This window comes from Triturus cristatus, chromosome 2_2 (genome assembly GCF_964204655.1).
Source record: "Triturus cristatus chromosome 2_2, aTriCri1.1, whole genome shotgun sequence".
Classification (NCBI taxonomy): domain Eukaryota; kingdom Metazoa; phylum Chordata; class Amphibia; order Caudata; family Salamandridae; genus Triturus; species Triturus cristatus.
Genome location: NC_140582.1, coordinates 1,171,992,382 through 1,172,009,356, shown reverse-complemented (window position 1 = coordinate 1,172,009,356; position 16,975 = coordinate 1,171,992,382). Strand labels below are relative to the sequence as shown.

Below are 16,975 nucleotides of genomic sequence, written 5' to 3'. Positions count from 1 at the left end.
GTTCATCATATGCTGCTCAAGCGGCATCTGGTACCAATGAGGACTTCCAGTCCATCGGTTCCCTCTTCAGTGTGGGCCTGGGTGCTGTATTCCTGGCAGAACCATGTGCCATCTGGTTGTGGTCTTACCTGTGACTCTTCCTTCCTCAAAAAGTGTCCCCTGCTCGTGCTTGGCTATCAAGGCAGGGCAAAACGGTAGGTGTGGTGGCTTTTATACCCAGTATCAGTAGTTTGGGTTTTGTTTGAGGGCCCTGAGGTGGCCAGTGTGGGAGGTGTGGCAGCAGACACTGTTTGACATAAATATTGTAGTGGAACTCCGAAACCGGTCCCAGGATGCTTGTTTCCAGTCCAGGGAGGACCTGGCTTGGCAGTTCGGGCTGCACTGTTCCCATGAGGCACAGGGTCAAGACTGATTTGCATATGGCTGGGTTCAAACTGGAATGGCATGGTGAGCAAAAAAACGATGGATTCAGGCCCAGATCTCTGTACTGGGGTGAATGTATGACATTGTTCTGCCTTCTGTTCATCAATTGTTTTTGCATTTGACATATTGTGTTGTAAATATTATTTACAAAAATATCACACGTATTAATAGACAATCTACACCCAATAGGACAACATTTTCATAAACGATATGTAGGACACAGTAGACCAGATCATATTTCCTATTACAATATTATGGCACACGACCATCGTGGATTTTCAGCTTCAGGCTGGAACGCCGCTGCCTTACGTGAGATGGGCTGTAGTAGGCATATCATGGCAATAGGTCTTTTGATACTGAGGAGACACTGCGGTAACAGAACGAGAGTCACAAACAGAATGTGGGAGTTATCCCCAAGTATCAAAGTCGCTTTAAAACCCCAACACTTGAGAAGGGATACCAGACTTATAGCTGCAGACCGATCACTTTGAGAGACCTCATCACCATTAAATGGGTTTTAGGCATGACTTGACACCTGGCCATCAAGAAATGTAAGTGTGACGGAATATCTAAGATATATTTCTTCCAGAAACAAAATCTATTCCACCCAACTCCGCACTAGACCAGGAGACAGGTGGCAGCAACATGAACAAGCAATGTGATGGCCACATGTTGTGAGCCTGGTGGCAGGATGAGTCCCTGCTCTCAGATTCACTGATTTCATTAAAGAGATGGAAGCTGCAACCAGTCTTTTAATATGCAGAGTTATCCACCATAGAACCGAAGACGTTTGCATTTAAAGGGCCACTTCGGTCAAGTTAGATGACATGTCAAGAAGCGCTCTATAAACTGACTTCGCATATGGGCGGGTTCAGCAACATTTGTGACTTTAAGTGAAAAAAAACCCAAAAATTGCACTTGTTGACTTAAGCCCAGACTCACAGAATCACGATTTGTGGAATACTCAGCTTGAACATCCTACTTACATCTGTGGGCATTTTGCCGTGTTAGTTGAATTACTCACTATAGTGGGTACAGAGTAGAAATCAGTGCTCCAATGCAGTGGACATTGGGCACGTCATACCATTTGGGATTCAAGAACATTGGGCCCGATTCACAGAACTAACTTAAGACAAGATCCTAAACTTACTACCAGTTTGGTATTCACAGAAGGCACTTACTCATTTCGGTATTCACAGAAGTTAGGAGTCCTAACTTTAGGACTCCTAAATGCCTTCTGTGAATACCGAAAGTCTTAAAATTAGGATTTTTCTCAGTTTAGGAGTAGTAAAGTTAGGACTCCTAACTTTACTACTCCTAAACTGAGAAAAATCCTAACTTTACGACTTTAGGTATTCACAGAAGGCATTTAGGAGTCCTAAAGTTAGGAGTCCTAACTTTACTACTACTAAACTGAGAAAAATCCTAATTTTAAGACTTTCGGTATTCACAGAAGGCATTTAGGAGTCCTAAAGTTTGGAGTCCTAACTTTTCTACTCCTAAACTGAGAAAAATCCTAATTTTAAGACTTTCGGTATTCACAGAAGGCATTTAGGAGTCCTAAAGTTAGGACTCCTAACTTCTGTGAATACCAAAATGAGTAAGTGCCTTCTGTGAATACCAAAATGAGTAAGTGCCTTCTGTGAATACCAAAATGGTAGTACGGTTAGGATTTTGTCTTAAGTTAGTTTTGTGAATCGGGCCCATTCTCAGTGGCTTTGCTAACACTATTTGCACAGATAACCAGAGACGCTGGAATAAGTCGTTTTTTGCGGCTAGAGCATTTTCCGCATGATTATAGATTTCCTGCATTTGCCATGTAATCCATCATCTGCCACATCATTTGAAGATTTCAACAACAAAAAATGTGTTTCTAGCTCAAACGGATCAAAAGTTACTAACAACAAGTGCTGCTGCGGTGTGGAAATCCCTTCACAAAATGTGACCCGTCAACGTTCTGTTTCTTATTGCTTTATTTGGGTGTCAAACAGTTAGTAATGTGGTGAAATGTGTAGAAAAGGACAAAATAAAGAGGTAATACTATTATAAAATATGCTGCATAATTTGCCTTTCCATCCCACATTTTAGTCAGCCCTGCCACATAATTTGGTCCTCCCCAGTCGAATAATTCCAGGGCCCTGACTACAACCTTACATTTTGAAATGCAAAATGTGTGCACAGGCCAGCAACTGTGCAAACAGGACAGGGGAGAACTATACCATACAGGAGTAAACTTATATCCACCCAGAAATGTGTTTTACAGGTGGGGAACAAATGCAGAGAACAAAATGTGAACACGTCCATTTCAACAACAACCACTCCTCTGGACTGTCTGTATTGCAAACAACCCCCAGAAATAAGTGGATTCCTACGATCAGTGTTTAACAGTGGCAGCTGGCTTGTACCGAGAGTGGTGGGTGGAGGGCACAAAAACATTTTTTTAAAGAGAATTCACTTACCTTGCAGCAGCGCAACGTCTTCCTCCCTCGGGTGGCTTCCAGGAAGCTCCCGGTGCAGGAAACTGCACTACCCAATCCTGGCACTGCTTTCACAGCATGAAAGCAGCGCCAGGATTGGATAGAGCAGGCTCTCCCTGCGCTTCTAAGGGGACTGAAGGCCTGCGCTTTCTATAACCCAGCCGTCTAGGACAGCTGAGTTAGAGAATTTTAAAATGCGCATGTCTTGGGCCGGCCAAAGAGACCTGAGCATTTTAAAGCACACTGCTCCCTACTTCTGCCACTCGGCAGCACTGGCCCCGCCTCGTCCTAAAACTCCTTTTGGAACGAGTTGCTGAAAAATAAAACGGTAATATATAAACTTTATTACTGTTTTATTTTTCAGCTCTGGGGCTTGTGGGGCGGCGCTCGTCTGCTCGAATGGAGGACCCGCCCCTAAATAAGCACTCAGAAGTCTGTGGCCGGAACTACCAGATGTCGGTTTGCTGAATAACCAGAATGTCTCACCTTGATTTCACTTTGTGCTTCTTTTATCAACCACCACACACCCCACTCTGTATGTCACTTCATGGACTATTTTTCATCACTTCGTTTTCCCTTTCTCTTCCTCCTTCTGTCCCCCTTTTCTGCCTGTATCTGTCTCCTTCTGGGTCAAATTCTGATGATAAAAAATAATCCCCGGCACCCAACTGCAAACACCAGCTCAAATTAAGAACTGTAAATAAATTGTGTAGATTCACTGCTGGGCATTTGTATGAATCCTGCAAAGCATGAAAATGGGCTGGCATCCTTAGATTTCTACATTTCTTGTGGATCAGGCCTCTTGATCTGAGATTTACTGTCAGGAATCAATTTTCACAATCACTTGTGATCATACAAATTACCGGTAGCAGCTTTCAGATTTAGGATTTTCAATTGTTTTACCAACACGGTGTTGAGCGATTGAAACATACAAATACAAAGCAAATACTGTAGCAAAAAAGCATACTTCTTCGCTTTCCGCGGTGTTATGTTGAACGGTGGCCCAGGCGGGCCCTGCGATTTAGGGAAGAGGTCAATCCAGAGCTGCAGTTTACCCTATAGAAACAATGTATATCACAATTTGTAAGTGTCAATTCAATGCCATATAAAATAACAAAAGGTAGCATGACAACATAACAAAACGTAATGCAATATTGACAATATTGCATTACAGAACAACATAACACAACATAACAATGTAGCATGAGGTATAAAACGACGTAACAGCATAACGTAAAAGTAAGAAGATAGTTTAGCAAAACATTACGTAATGTAATGTAAGATACGATAACTAACAAAACAGGATAGATAACACAACAAAATGTGAGATACGATAACAGTGTAACATATCACAGCAGTGCAATAAAAAGGTCATTATTGTGTTAAATAAAATCATTGAATAAGAGGGTAAACAATAATCAAATGAAAATACACCACGAGGAGAAATCGTAGAACCCAGTATGATAAGATACATTTTTGCCAATTTTCTCCTTTAATACTTCTACACCCACAGATTCAAAGATTGTGAAAAGCATGCAAGTGGTGAATTTCAAACAAAGGCTTTTATTAACTATAATCATTAGGTCTGGTTTGCCAGTGCACCTGTGTGCAAGACCTATTCTTACCAGTTCTTTGAAACCCAGAAAGAGTGGGTATTGGCTCCACCCTGATTACTATCCTCGCTCACCTCAGGCTATTGGGCATTTGGTGTATAATTCCACCTCCCATGGAGTGCTTACATTTGTATGCATGAGGGACTATTTTATATCTCAAAAGTATACAGAGTTATTACGATTCGATAAGTCTTTATTTTGATTTAACAAAAATCATAAAAGACATTTACATTTAAAATATTAAAACATTCAGAGTTATTACACATTTAATTCTTTCTCTCATTCTTATCAGTGAATTGTTGACAGAAAATAATTGTTGCTTTATTTTTACACCATTTACACCATAGCAGGCTTTTAAAAAATATTTTTAGTCTAGACTCAAACTAAAAGGCAGACATATTGGCATTACGAGTGCTTGTTTTAAACATAAGCTATCGTCTGCTGGCACCATACAAGAATTCTGCCACCAACCAATGAAGAACGGATATTATTTTACATACGGCTTCATTTACACTTTGGGAAAGTTGGAATTGGAACACCTCCAATTTCTGCTGGAATCCCTAAATATACGATGAAATCTGCTTGTTGAATTTCCCCCACGGTATTATTATCCCCATGACGAAGGAGATTCAGCCGGTGGATTATACCCGTATTTACAGTTTTCCTCCAGACTTTGGAGGTTTTTTAGTTACTGCAAACCATGCAGACTGGTCAGCGTGTTCCCCATGTCTTGACCAGAAGGTTCCAGGCCAGCTCCTAGTATTAAAGATGGGACTGCATGTGTTTCCAGCTGTCCGGGGCCTCTAACATCTGTTTGATGCTAGACCATAGTATGGACACATACTCATTAAAGATGCGCTGGAGGTGATGCGACAGCTGGGTCAGATACACTGCATGATACAGTAAATTATCACTTACTCAGTTAGTATGAATGCCCTTTTAGGGTTGTAAGTTGACATTGTAATAACACTTTGATAAATCCCTTAGCACTATAGTATGGTTTAATTGAGAAAGGGTAACAAAAGTGTAAAGCCCATAGATCCAACATTAGCCCGAAGGAGTGAGCTATCCCCTGGCAGCCAGAACCATGGATAGCTCCGGAGACCCCCATACTTTTTATATGGAAATCCTTGGGGTGCACTGGGGGTACAGCAGTCAAACCCGGCAGGCTTGTAGATCCACATGACACATTCAGGGCTTCCCCGAGTAGACTTCCTGGGGATTTTAGGATTCTTTTCTGGTTAGTTTGTGACTCCAATAACTTGGCACTAAAGTTAAATAGAAGTTGCTTTATCCCAGTTCCTTTGCCTGCAGCCAGCATACTGCAGTGAATCTAGGCAGCAGGGTCTTCAGTACCTCACGCTTGTGCCAGGGGTCACGGGCATCAAGTACTGATTGCAAGCACGTTACTGGGCTCCCTTGGGGTATTGCAGCACCGTCCTAACCTCCCTTGTGGAGCAGGGTCCACACAACTCAACTGCTGCTCATGATTATTATTTACAACATCCAATAGCTTTTGGGATGCAGGGAGGCCAGACTACCTCTCTGGGTGGGGCTTCTAATACATATGCATTAATGTACTGTTTTTATTCTGCAACCTTAGGACGTATCAGCACAGGTCCCATGGCCCTGGGTCCCCAGGGAGCCCTTCCGGCTGGTAGAAAGGTTAGGAATGTAGATGATACCTTCGGGTAAAGTCAGGCGAATGGAAAACCAGACATTTCCCCCTTATAATATGCCTGTTAGCCCCCTGCAGGATGCCACATATACAAGGCACGACAGATATAGTTGGAGGTTGGACGGCTGGATATCCAGCAATGGCGTATCGCTAAATGATGCCCCTCCTCCTGCTCAATATGACGAGGGCCCCTGAGTCTCCCATTTCTCACAGATATGCCCTGGCTTTAGGCTGAATGTGGCCTCTTGAGAGGCTGGGGTCACCCCGGTGGGTTGGGGGCACCCTGCACCGCAGATTCTGCAGGAGCCTGACATGGGCATCGATTCACCAAAATGCCTGAGGTAGCGCAAGTTTTGACCCCAGTGACATCACAGGAAGTGATGTCAAATGACTTTGACGTGCTGTCACCCTCCCCTCAGCTGTTTGTGATCTGTCTAACATTTCTATTAGCTGTCAGGTCTTTCTCAGCCGTTGTTGACTCTTGTTGACTCTTGTTCACCCCTCCTGTCATTCTTAACTGTGTCTTTCTCACTGATCTCCTTATAATACAACTTTTCCCCTCTCTCACTGATCGCATTTCTCACCTGTGCTGTCTTTTTTCTACTTTATTTCACCTTTCTCCCTCCTCCCTATTACTCCCTCATCTGTCCTATGTCTATGTTGCAGTATTATTGGTGTCTCTTTCATCCCTCTTTGTCTCTCAAACATACATCCTCATTTGTCTCTTCATCTGTCACCCTTTCCTCTGTGGTGTCTTCCTCCTTTCGCTATTTTATCATTATTTCACCTCAAAGCCTTTAACCTTTACCTTCTCTCTTTTCTCTCTCTCCTTCTCTCCCTTGTATTCCTTTCTTACTCTCGCCCCAAGCTCATGAAAGTGGTAGGCACGGAGACGATCCCCTCCACTTGGAATAATAAATTATTCTTTTCCAAGTAAGCTACTGTCCTCTGAGTTCTGGGGGTCACAGTGACAGTGCTGGGGGTGACAGGAGGCAAGCCAGGGGTCGCAGCTGCGACCCTTGGCGACTCCTAAATGATGTCCATGGGCCCTGAGTTAGGCCCCTGAGCTCCAGAGATGAAATAGGTGGAGAACTTAGTAGGGATGGAGGAGAAGCTATTTGCTATTGGGATGCTATTGTTTGTGTAGGGTACAGGATGTGCCAGTAGAGGGGGCTGTTGCTGAGATGGCTGCCAAGTGGTGCCAGATCACCCTCTGCACCTTGCAGACCCTCACGGCTCCAGAAACTGCTTACTACTGACACAAATGGGCATTGATTCTTGCCCTTCTCACACTTCACATTTTACATATTTACATTGCTTGGCATCAATGCGCCACCTTTTTATAAAACAGCCCAGCTAGAAAAATTACTTCAACTATTTATTCTTGCTCACTTACGGATAATCAATGAGCAGCGGCAAACTTGCTTTAAGTTAAATTTCGGTTCATGTGCTAGTAGTTGACTTCTCAGTGGTAGTTGTATATGTTTGTTTGTTCAAATAACTTAATGTTGCAACACTTTTTGTGTGATGACAATAGAGTGGTAGAGTTCCTAAAATGGCCAGTAGAGATCTCCTGCTCCAAAATTCCAATACTCGCCCTCGTCTTTCCCTGTTTGATACAGAACATTCTACCTTCTGTTGGTGGAATGTTCTACTTGTATTACCGCCCTTCTCTATCGGGCTGCAGCAGCCATTAAAGGGCCTCTCCCTCATTGTAGCCCATGGTTCCAGCTTGGGACTATAAATCAGATAAAGGTTTTTTGAAAACACAACATACCCTTAGCAGCAGGCTATAATACGGAATTAGAACATTGGAATGCTGAGCGCTCAACTAAAGAGACTTCGGGTCATTAATAGCTGGTAAAGGCCTTCTGCTCCAACAGTCCTATTTTGTCTTTCTGTTTCTCCCTTATTAATTTAGAACATCCTACCCTAAGCAGGTGGAATGCTCTAATAGCTTTATGGCTCGCTGCCGAGAGCTATGCCGGTTGTTAAAGGCTCTCTCCATCGTTATAGGCCCTTGGTTGCAGCTCGGGCCTAGAACTCAGGTTCAAGGCCTTTAAGAACCAGTATAGCACTTGGCAGCAAGCTATAGGGCTAAATTAGAACATTGGAATGTTGAATGCTCCAATGAGAAGACTTAGGGGCCTATTAGGATGGCGGTCGGAAAATCTCCCCGATCGCCAAGGTAGCGGGAAAAGACCGCCCGCAAGGACGCGGCATTACCGCCGGTCCTATTAGGATGCTTCACAGTCGAAATCCAAACGCGGCGGTCGGATTAACATTGCGGCAGTTGCTGCTGCCAGCAGCACCACCGCGGTGTGAAAAGGAGCATGTCATGCATGTCACTGCACTGCGTGGCAGGCACTGCACAGTGCCTGCCACCTGGTACAGGGACATGTAGGTAAGGGGGCCCAGTGCACCCACACACCCCCCAACACATTGGGGGCTCGCAATGGGCCCCCGGAAACATTCTCCGCATTCCGTTCCATGGCGTTCCACCGCCGTGGAAAGGCTGGCTACCGCCGGCATCATAATCATGCCGGTGGAGCCTGGCCCTGCACCGGCATCATTGTGGCGGTCCAGTTCCGCCCGCTAGGCATGCGTGCGGACTGGTACCGGCGGAAAAGTGGCGGGCGGAGATTCTCACCGCCATGCTAATGGGACCGGCGGTTTTCAGGGTTGTGTTCGCGGGCGGATGTCCATCGCCGGTCCGGCGGTGGCGACAGCCATCCGCCCGCCATCCTAATAGACCCCTTAGAGTCAATAATAGCTGTTACAGGTCTTCTGCTCCAGCAGTCCAATTTTGTCTTTCTGTTTCTCCCTTAACAATTTAGAACATTCTATCCGCAGTGGGTGAAATGCTATAATATCATTATTGCCCTCCAGCATCGGGCTATAACTCTTGTTAAAGCCTCCCTCCCTCTTGTATGCCCTCGCCTAGGGCTCAGCCTATAACTCAGATTAAGGGCCTCTAACAACCAGTTTAGCCCTCTGCAGTGGGCTACAATAAAAAAAAGCTACTTGTATGCTTTAGGCCATTTAAAACAACAGAATTCTCTGCAGATCATGGCGTGCGCGATCATGTTTTTAAACACTACCAGAACCGGAAAAGAAATCACACAAAGGACTCCGAAACAATTCAGTTACGTAAAAAGACTAACCAGTGTCTGCAGAGGCGGATCAGAAGCCATTCGTCTCACTGGCCCTTGAGCGCTCTGCGGTTTTCAGAACCACATCAAATTATCAAGTGAATATTTCCTCTCTCTTTGATGTTTCACAGAACATTCTGCATAATAAAGGGTTTCTGCCTTCATTACTGCGAGAGATGTTTGACAACAGAGCTTTCCAAGTAGTTTAGGGAGTGAAAGTTCATCGTTGCAGAGTTTTCAGCGCTTCAGAACTAGTACCAAACTAGTTGAACTTTACCAGTGTGAAGATCCGTGCACTGGTTAAGGAAGGGCAGAACACTTCCTGGAGTTTTCCCAGAATGTGGGTCACAGGTCTGCAGCTGCTGAACCATAAGGTTTCTAGGGGGAAACATAATTTACCCCACAGTCTTTACAAACACCAGCCTTTATAACTAGGTTGGTACCCCGCATGCGACGTTACCACGCGTAACTTTAGCATGCAAGTCGTTGCAATGACTTGCTGTAGGGGGCGCGTTGTTGGACTGGTGTTGGATTTTTAAGTCCAACACCTTCCCTACTGTTGCGTAGACTGGAGTTGGAATTTGAAAGTCACCCGTCCCCTAAAGGAAGTTGGTGTAAGGACTTGCGAGCTTAAAAGTAACGCGTGGTAACATTGCTCGTGGGGTACTGACGGCGCTGTAAAGGCATCTAGGGTAAATGCCTGCGGGGTTCCGTCATACAACTGTTTCTAGGGTACTGAGTCTTGCCCTGAAAAAAGCTGCAGAACTCGATTCATGATAAAGTCAGAACTTTACTCCCTTAGCTCGCCCTCATACGCTTGAAGTAATATTCGCACCTTTTTTGGAATTTACACATAGTTTTCCAGGTTACATCTGGATGCCTGTGCCAGTTGCGTCATTCTGGCGTACTTATTTTTGGGTCAATTTCATTTCACATCCAAAAATATGCATATGTATATTCTCACATGAAAAAAACAGAGCAAGTACAAAGGCACTTGCATTTTTTTCTATCTTTATTCTTCTGCAGGGAAAAACTCTTTACCCCTGGAGAAACCCTTTCCCTCACTCCTCCCAATTCTGAGAGTGTCCCACTCCCCTTGCTACACCGGAGAGGGACTTACATCAGTTTTTCTGAAGAGTCTCCGCTCACATCCAGGTTGCGATTTGGTAAAAGCATGGTTATGCACCAACTTCCCGGATGCTCATGCTTGGGGGTGCCCAACCCTGCTAATAGGAGTAGATTTACTCACGTCACAATCTTTCCATGAGTAAATCCTTTTAAGACTTCTGAGAATTGCAGAGTGGTTTTGCACTTGTAAAAACAGCTATTTGTACTCGTAAGCCAGACTTGCACATCTGAATAGCTTTGTGAATGGGGTCCACAATGTTTGGACCCCTTTTTTAAAACAAAAATTGCTCGTGAGGGAAACCCATCCTTCAATACCTCGACAGAGGGTCGAACTTACTCGCTAACATCGTTTGTTGCAAAGTGGCAGAGGAGTAACACAGGCCCCCGCAACCGCCGCAGTGCAGGGGGCCCCCAACCTCAGGGGGCCCCCTCAGCACCGCACTTCGTCTGGAGAGCTCCAGATTGAGTTCACAGGGGGTCCCTCGATGTACGCCACTGCAAAGTGGGGCTGGTATGCCACGATTTTCAGGGCTGCTCTTGTGAGGGGCGTGAAGCAGGACCCTTTTTCGCAGGGCGGGTCCACCCATCAGGGTGCCCCGATTGAGTCCAAGGCCTGTAAGTTGTGGGACTCTTAGTGGCCTCTTCCCACATTCAGCTGAGGGCCGCTATCCTTTTACGCTACACCACTGGCTCTAGGTTCTCCATCCAGCCCTGGAGCTTGGAGAACTCTCTGGCACTAACTTGCAGGGGAAAGTCTTCATTCAGGTTTGGCAGCAGAAGCAAGAGTCCTGGAAGACTAGGATCCGGGCAGATCAACCCTTTTAGCATATTTGATCGTTGTGGATAAAAACATCTACTTGGAGTGCTTTTTTTCTATAAAGGATTAGATTCAGATCAGATTCGGTTTTTCAGATCTCTTTCTTACCTGTTCAATTTCCGGCTGCAGCGGGCTGTACAGAGGCCTCGTCTCCACGTGTTCCGGCACCACGCCTTGCTTTCGGAGGGCGTACAAAGCGAGGCGCTCAAATTTGGAGCCCAAATGTGGATTGGGCGGTTTGTGTCCCTCTGCCGGGAAAAATACATAAATTGCAGTATGAAAATACCACCAATTGATCGTGCTTTGAAAAACCTTGACAGTTCTCAGCAGTCGTACACTGTCCTCCTGTCTCCAATCTCATACGTATTTATTTATAGTGATGGATGAATGGATGGATGAATAGTTGGCTGGATGGATGAATTGATGGATGAATGATGGATGGATGGATGCTCTTGAATATAGAGAGCTGCATTTCCATGCCAACCCTTCTGTGTAAAGCATGGCATGTTAAATGCTAAAGGAATTCCGCATGCATTTTTCACGAATGCCTTAGGAACTTCGTCATTTGAACGAATGCGTCCTTCACAGCGCCGGCAACAGAATGAATGCGTCTATAGCATGCAATCATTCTGCACGCAAGTCATTTTAATGACTTGCCTTAGGATGGTGCTGGATATTGGAATAGTTTAATTTACTATTCTAACTCCAGTCTGCCAACAGTAGGAAATGTGTTGGACTTTAATTCCAACACCACACTACTATTACGCCCCCCCTGAAGCAAGTCGTTGAAACAACTTGTGTGCAGAACGATTTCATGCTAAAGACGCTTTAATTCTGTTGCTGGCGCTGTGAAGGCACACACGTCCTAAAGGGCGTTTTCCAATGCTAAAATCATGAAAAGAGGGAAAGTGCAAAATCTATAGTTCAATGGAGTCAGATCTGTATTGTCTGTACATGGCGAGATCGAGTATCTGGAGCTGTTGGATGCTATGAAATCAGTTTCTTAGTAATGACTGCAGAGAAAGTCTCTACAGTAAGAATGTGATGTGCTAATGTCCAAACAGATCAGGAAATGCATTTCTTTCATTTAATGTAGATGTAAAGAAAATTGTGTGCCTCATTTGAAAGGCCACAGAATTACAGATGTCACTGAGAAGTAAACAACTGAATATGGAGTCAGAGATTTGAATAACAAAGTCAAAGAATTGTGGGAGAGGCATACAAGCGAGAGGAGCTGATTTAGTCTTGTTGACTTTGCCAATGGTTGTTATTATTTGCTGTGGCTGAGAGTTCTTCTAAGCAAAGGAGCATAACCTAATACAGGCAGCTTGTTTTCTTAATGAGAGAGAGGAAACTCCAGTTAAGCACTTTATTTACTGCTTTCCTCTCCAAAAGCCCAAACAGCATTGGCAGCGCTGTACCTCGCTCCCTCTCAGAAGGATTAACACTTATATGGAGTCGACCCCTTGTAAGGCAGTATTTTTCATGTCATTCCAATAAAAATGTGGGAAATCAGCAACAACCTGTATTTCTTTTCATTTGCTCCCATTTCCAGCCAAGGTACTGGAAAAGAGTATCAACAGGCAACTCACGACACACCTGGAGCAGAACCAGCTACTTGACGCCTCCCAATCCGGCTGCCGCAGCAATCACAGCACCAAGACCACCCAGATCGCAGCCACCGATGTCATATGAACGCTCCTCGACTTAGGAGAAACAGCAGCTCCGATCCAACTCGGCCTCTCAGCAGCCTTCAACATCGTATCCCACCACATGCTGATCAAAAGACTCAACCACATCGGCATTCAAGGGGACGCACTGAGATGAATCAGCTCTTTCCTCACCGGAAAGACACAGGGGTCCCACTTACTACCTTTCACCTTCGAACCCAAGGACATAGTAAGCGTTGTCCCCCAGGGCTCATCCCTCAGCCCTACGCTGTTAAACGCACACATGACCCCACTAGCCAACATCACCAGATATCACAGTCAAAACATAGTGTCCTACGTGGACAACACGCAACTCATCCTCTCCCTCACCGATGACCCTATCACCAGCAGGACCAGCTTCCACAGATGCATGACAACTGTCACCGACTGGATGATGAACAACTGCCTGAAGTTGAACATGGACAAGATGGATGTACTGATCTTCGACAACAACAGAAACTTCTGGAATGACTCCTGGTGGCCTTCAACCTCGGACCCGCACCCATACCTGCTGACCACGCCAGAAACCTCTGACTCATCATCGACAACAAGCTAACCATTGAATCACATCTCCACATCGTCTCCTCCTCCTGCTTCCCCACCCAACGCATGCTACGGAAGGGTATCAAGTGGCTATCCCTGAACACAAGACGCACAGTGACACAAGCCCTTATCACCAGCCAATTGGACTATGGCAATGCTCTCTATGTAGGAATCGCCGCAGACCTCCTACAGAGACTCCAAACCATACAGAACGCCGCACCCAGACTCATTCTCAACCTCCTCTGATGAACGCACATCACACCCCACCTCAGACAACTCCACTAGCTCCCCATGCAGAAGAAATACCAATTCAAGCTGTTCACCCACGCATACAAGGCTCTACACAACCAAGGAACCCACCTACATTAACCACCACCTGAACTTCCACCAACAATGTAGAAGACTACACTCCACCTTCCCAGCTCATGCCCACACTCCCCGCATCCACCGAAACAGAAGTGGAGCATGCTACTTCTCCCACATCCATGCAAAGGCCTGGAGCAGCCTCCCCACGCACCTCTGGACCATCACCTCAGTTCTGGAATTAAGAAGGGCCCTCAAGACCTGGCTCTCCAAATGAGCTTTCTGGGGCCTGCAACTACCTGGATATCCTATCGGATGATTAGCAGCAATATATAAATCCTGATGGGTTGATTTGAAGTATAAAAACAAAGCTGCAATTACAAGAAATCAATTGCAATGCATTTCAAAGCTGCCTAATCATTCATTAATTACTATGTAAAAATAGAGACAATTACCAAATTAAAACAACAGAGGATTGCACAAAAAACATATACTCAAGAGCCAGCTCTCATTAGTAAAGGAGTTTGAAACATAAACAAATGGTTGGTATTTTCCTCTGACAAATGCGGTGAGCCTATGCATGTAATTTATGGAAAGAGTAAGGTGTCCCTAGGCGTGTTCTCAATAAATGACCCTTTGGCTCTTCACTTACTTCCACAAGTAACTAGAGCATGCAAGGCAGTAAAGAAACGCCGTAATGTAAGCCTGTGCAACACTGACTGGCGGACATGTTCATAACTCAAATCCAGGGGAGTAATGAAACTTGAGGGGGACCCCCTGCAAAGTAAATGGAGGGTGCCCCACCCACCCCCGGACCACGTCAGGAGCACTCAGGCCAGGGGCCCACCACCCGTGCATAGTGCTAGAGGGGGCCCCCTGGAGCGCAGTGGCTGTGCGGGCTAATGTTACGCCAATCCTCAAGTCAATCACTGTGTTCAAGGCAAGGTTAGGTTGCATTAAAAAACCCATTAGTCTAGCTTAAGCAGCCCAGGGTTCACCTATGGATACAAACAATACATCATATTGAAACTGGGTGTGAATGTTGCTTTCCAAATAGTGATGTCTAGACAGAAAGTACCATGGAGCGGTGGATGAGAGAGCAAAAAACAAGACGGGCCACTGAACGCTCTGTTCCAGGTTCCCTGTAGTAGGCGGATATCCTGTGGCATCACTGGATGCTTTGCATATTCCTGTTTTCGGTTCTGTGACTTGAGTAACACATATGAACGGGTAGTGGATGATTCCTTGAAAGACTATTCTGCAGCGGCACCAGACCCGTTTAGCCTGTCCTCAAGCTGAAAGGTGTCCTTATATGAGATATCTGTTATTTCTTTACTATTATTTTCTGCCTTTCTTAAAGAAAGGTTTATCACTCCGATCTCTAAAATTGGAAGTGGCACGGGCCTCTTTGGACGTCTGTAATCGGCCTGTGCACTGCATTCTCTGGAATTAATTCAATTAAAATCAAGACAAAATACATCATTTTCTTTGAGCTCCCATGAAACCCCAATGGATTCATATAATGCATAGATAGTACTTTACCAAACTGCGGGAGGGAATACTCGTGCCCTCTGAATACTATCTTGTCCTCCTTATACATGGGAGCTTTGCAGTTTCTCTGCTGACAGAACATGTGCAGGAGCTGAGATGGCCGGAGCTGGTCTCGCCACTGATTGGGTCCAGAACTAAGGAGTCAAAAACAAACATAAAAAAAGACTTCATAATTGTATCGTTGTCCTGCAGCACTCCTTAGCTTAACAATATACAGCCGACTAGTTCCTCCCTTGCAACCAGCTAGAACCTGCTGAGAACTACCCTAGCAGTCAACTATGTGCCAGGTCGATTTGTGATCTGAAGCCGTCCATGGCAACGAGGGCGACCACCTCACACAAGGTCACTGTGGACACTGTCTCCAGTCCTGAACGTTTCACCCTCAAATCCTTGGTTTCAGGTGTACTAGTATAATTAAGTCAATGGAAGAAACACAAGACTACAACACCGAAAATGCATTATACTATTACAGAAAGTCCAGTTCTTTAATCAATGTACCTAGTGATCTGGTGAGAACAGTTTAACTCTCATCACCACTAGCCGTGTGAAATAGCCTGAAGAAGGAACATGTGGCTTTCGTGTAACTCTGTGGTTCTTCTCAATGGAAGCCTACGTGCAGTTTAACTATCTTAACTTCAACTCACAGTTGAGAAGCCACTCGTGGTTTAATGGAACAACATTTGTAGTAAATTAATTGGCCTGATATACTCACGTGCAGTAGGTTTCAGGGAGGCCACATCGTGCCAAGTACTTAGACAAGAACCGATTCTCCAGGTCTATTACCGTCTCCCCGATCTTTTCATCCTTGGACAAGAGGTCATAGTCATAGAGAGCGACCTTCAGGTCCTTCTCCATCGGGAGAGTGCAGGTCACCTCGAACATCCTGGACGGGAGGGAAGAACATTATCAGACTCTCCACCAGTGCTTCACGTTGGAGTATCGGTAGCGGCATTAGCATCCGTCCAACAAAGCAGCCCTTGCATGCAGTGGACCTTTCAACAACCCTCCCAATTATTAAGGTCCTGATTTAGATCTTGGTGGATATCCCTCCCGCCGAAATATGAATTCGATTATATCCTATGGAATTTATATTTCGGCAGACGGGATATCCATCACCGTTGTGACGGTTTAACCCGTCCGCCAAGATCTAAATCAGGGCCTAAATCTCGTCTCTAGTTTCAGAATGGATTAAGACTTCCTCTATGCCTTCTAATGCCTGGAGAGTCTTGAATGTGTATGTTGTTACTCTTATTAGATTAAATTAAACACTGTAGTAGCAACATCTCTCATAAGCGGCCGCTTCTTCGCATCACTAACCAGCTGTGAGTTCTAGAGCCAGGGAAAAGGAATGGGAAAGTGCTTGTTAATCAAATCCAAGCTCATCTACTTATGGGACTCAGACATGAGGCTGGCACTCTGTCATGTGATGTAGCAAAACCTTCCACTGCACCGCCCGCCTGCATCGGCCAGTCCCTGATTGTTTGCACTGTTGCCAATTTATATTCCTTCTTGCCTGTTCAGCTATACCTTGCCTATATGGTAATGGTTGCACGCAACAAATCCCGCCAGTGAAAAAAAATA

General features: G+C 45.2%; 1 protein-coding gene across 11 annotated transcripts in view; it reads right to left on the bottom strand.

Annotated features, from left to right (window-relative positions):
• Positions 1-16,975, bottom strand: part of DYSF (dysferlin) — a 1,012,908-nt gene that overhangs the window by 61,889 nt on the left and 934,044 nt on the right. For all 11 annotated transcript variants that reach the window (XM_085642744.1, XM_085642751.1, XM_085642747.1 and 8 more), the window contains 4 exons: positions 16,107-16,277; positions 15,386-15,528; positions 11,397-11,536; positions 3,868-3,956 (listed from right to left, as the gene is read on the bottom strand). In XM_085642744.1, coding sequence (XP_085498870.1) covers positions 3,868-3,956; positions 11,397-11,536; positions 15,386-15,528; positions 16,107-16,277 — 543 coding nt within the window. The remainder of the gene's footprint in view (positions 1-3,867; positions 3,957-11,396; positions 11,537-15,385; positions 15,529-16,106; positions 16,278-16,975) is intronic.